Raw genomic sequence first — 3,327 nt, 5'->3', positions numbered from 1 at the left:
CTCTTCCGCTTTCCATGGCTGTCTCGCTTCCCCAAATCCCCATATAAGAGTCTCGTAAGTAGTCAAGTTAGGCGACAAACCAACGATTCTACACATTTTGTTATATACCTGCATTGCTTTCTTCATTTCACCCGCGCTGCACCAACCGCTTATGATCTGTGTGTAGATCACTACATTTGGTCGAACACCAAATTTTCTCATCTGATTCAAGATTTGCTCCGCTTTTTCGGGCTCTCCAGCTCGAGCATACCCTTTGGCAAGGATACTAAATGCATGAGTGTCAGGATCTATTCCTCCTTCCAACATATCTCTATAGATCTCTTCGCATCTTTTCATATCTCCGACAGAGCTCCATGCATTCATTAGAGTGCTAAATGTTACCACGTCAGGTTTTACCCCGAATTCTTCCATCAGATCCACCACCTATCATTTTAACATGCCCGTATGTAAGATTAAAAAACATGGCTATAAATGAAATTATTGAACAGCTTATAAACTATAAAGCTCACCTCGCCAACTCCATCCATGTCTTTGATGTCAAGAAAGCCTTTGATTAGTGAGTTAAAAACAAAGAGATTTGGATGAACTCCAAGTTCTTTCATTCTATAGAAAAACCTCAGAGCTTCTTCCATCTTGCCCTCTTCACAGTAGCCATTAACTATGGTACCGCAGGTACGTACATTTGGTTTAACTTTGTTGTGTAACATCCTTGGTATGATCATATCCTCAGCTGTATATGTTGACCCGACCCGCGCATATGCTCTTGCCAATGTGTTAAAAGTTACTACATCAGGTTTTACCCCATAAGATTGCATCTTATATACAATGTTCCATGCTTCTTCAATCTTCCTCTGGTTACACCAAGCCTGGACAAGTATGTTACATGTTCTGTCATTTGGTTGGAGCATCTCATCCCGTAACATCATTTCCAGGAGTCTTGAAGATTCCTCTAGCTTACCAAGTTTTCCATATCCTTTAATGAGAGTATTAAATGTACTTGTTGTGGGTTTACATCCACTTTCCTTCATTTTTTCAAAGATCTTCATTGCTTGATCGAGATTTCCAGACTCGGAAGAGGCGTTGATGATGGCATTGAAGAGAATGGTGTCGGGTTTAAGGCCATTTTTCTCGACTTTAGAGATAAGGGAAAGGAGAGAGTGGAAGTGCTTCTGACGGGTCAATGCAGTTACAAGAGTGGTGTATGTGATGATGCTTGGCTTGTGGCCTTCCTCAATAAGAGTGTTGAAAATGGAATGTGCCTCTTGTGGTCTCCCTCGTTCTATCAACCCGTTCATCAGTTTGGTCCTTGAACGAACGTCGCCACAAGTAGTACCACCTGAACATATCACACAAGGAAATGACCTCAATTGCACTCTCCCATCCTGTGAAGCAAAGGCATACGTTATCTCAAGCTGTCTTCATATACAACCAAGCAATAATAATATAATAATATACGTTATTTCAAAGACGTTTGATATTGTTGAATCAGATCCTCTACTTTCCACATAGCAAGACTCCCCTGTCAGTTGTAAGAGCACTCTAACCTAACACAGGTACGGAACCTAGGTGATTATACCCTTTCAACTCAATTATCCAACAGATCTCAGGTTAAAAAAATGACTCACTTCAGAATCGTTAAAAACAGCTTCCACATCAGCCAAATTTGCTTCATTCTTCTCTTCAAACACAGCTGGCTTGTAATCTTTCTTGAACCACACATCTTCCAAAATCTCTGGAATTGTGATACGCTGGCATGTTAACACACTGTCAATTAGTTCCACCTTTGAAATTTAAGGACGAGTATCGATAATATATCTGTAGATGTTTTAAATGAGAAAGTTCTACAAGCAGGAAACGGATAAAACATCCGCTTTGTATGAATATGACGTGCATTTATCTATGGGACTAACAATTGCAGGAAGGTCATAAACTTCTGAATATTTTATAGACAAAGTATAGTAGCTCTTTTTAGGCAGTGGAATGGAAAGAAAAGGAAATAGTCAGCAAGAATCGAAAAAATAAGCAGAGACAATTAAATGTACACTTTAGACCAACACTACAAATAAATTTTCCAAAGATAACAACATGTACTTTGCCTATTGGTCTAAGAAAAAAAGAGAGAGTTGAGATTGTTGAAGTTCGACAGAAGAAAATAAAAGAAGGATACATTTAAAGCTTAATAGCAGTGGTACAACAAAATATCTTACAGTGATAGGGTTTGGATCCAAGATTCGGACGATCAAGTTCTTGGCACCAGAAGAGGGCCAAGTAGGAAAACTGAATTCAGCAGATGAGATCTGAAAAAAAAGGACAAAAATGCAGCATAGAAACACGAATCACAGATAATGGTGAGGATGAAGCCTGAAAAGATATTACAATGTTTTTACCTTTTTGTACAACGTCGTGAGACTAGAATCCTCAAAAGGCAAATAACCAGCAAGTAGCACAAAGAGTATCACTCCACATGACAACAAGTCTGCCTTTGCCCCATCGTAGTCTTGATCAGTAAGAACCTTGGGACAAAGTAACAAGGAAGCTATCAAACAAATGGAGCAGCAACTGGCATAAAAAGCCACATGCCGAAGCATACCTTAGGAGCAGCATAGTTTGGAGTTCCACATGCAGTGTGATGAAGGCCATTTCCCTGCCAAAACCAAGCAAAGAATCTAGAAAGATTACTGTTACGGATCTTAATAGATATTTGTTAATATAATCAATGAAAACATCATTACTGAACTTCAGGCACACTCATTAGAATAAGACAAGGACAGATCCATAGGAACTCAGGTAGACCAAATGATGCTTAAAAAAAAAAATCAGTGGTTACCCCGACTTGTTGGGACAAGGCACTGAATCCAAAATCAGAGACTTTCAGATTTCCTTGAGCATCAAGAAGCAAATTTTCTGGCTACATTGAAAGAAGTAAAGAAGAGAAAATTTAGGCATCAATTAGCTGCAATTAAAAGAAAACCACACTGCAAACTTGGGCCAAAGAGTTACCAAAAACGTTTCTTTGTACCTTCAAGTCTCTGTGGTACACACCCCTGCTGTGGCAATAATCAACTGCGTTGATAAGCTGCTGGAAGTATCTCCGTGCGTCGTCTTCATTCATGCGCCCATCAATTTTCTTCACAAGTTCAAATTGGTAAAAAACCAAAATTAATATATTTTCACCTGTAATATACAGGAACTTCTAAGCTGAGCATGAGGCATTTAATGCATGATTCTTACACCAAAGGATATATCAGACACAAGTTGAGGCCCTTGGGGAGGAAGAGGGAACACTCACAATTTTTTCAAAAAGCTCTCCACCACTGATGAACTCTA

General features: G+C 39.2%; 1 protein-coding gene across 1 annotated transcript in view; it reads right to left on the bottom strand.

Moving 5' to 3' along the window:
- LOC104706473 (pentatricopeptide repeat-containing protein At5g21222) overlaps positions 1 to 3,327 on the bottom strand; it is a gene marked incomplete in the record, with an annotated part of 6,850 nt that overhangs the window by 1,356 nt on the left and 2,167 nt on the right. Inside the window, 8 exon segments of the mRNA XM_019229207.1 lie at positions 1 to 423; positions 510 to 1,382; positions 1,626 to 1,748; positions 2,208 to 2,297; positions 2,388 to 2,513; positions 2,591 to 2,644; positions 2,828 to 2,908; positions 3,020 to 3,127. Of these exon segments, the coding sequence (XP_019084752.1) occupies positions 1 to 423; positions 510 to 1,382; positions 1,626 to 1,748; positions 2,208 to 2,297; positions 2,388 to 2,513; positions 2,591 to 2,644; positions 2,828 to 2,908; positions 3,020 to 3,127 (1,878 nt within the window).

This window comes from Camelina sativa, chromosome 8 (genome assembly GCF_000633955.1).
Source record: "Camelina sativa cultivar DH55 chromosome 8, Cs, whole genome shotgun sequence".
Taxonomy (NCBI): Eukaryota; Viridiplantae; Streptophyta; class Magnoliopsida; order Brassicales; family Brassicaceae; genus Camelina; species Camelina sativa.
The sequence above is the reverse complement of the archived record's forward strand: the minus strand, read 5'-3'. Positions and strand labels throughout refer to the sequence as shown.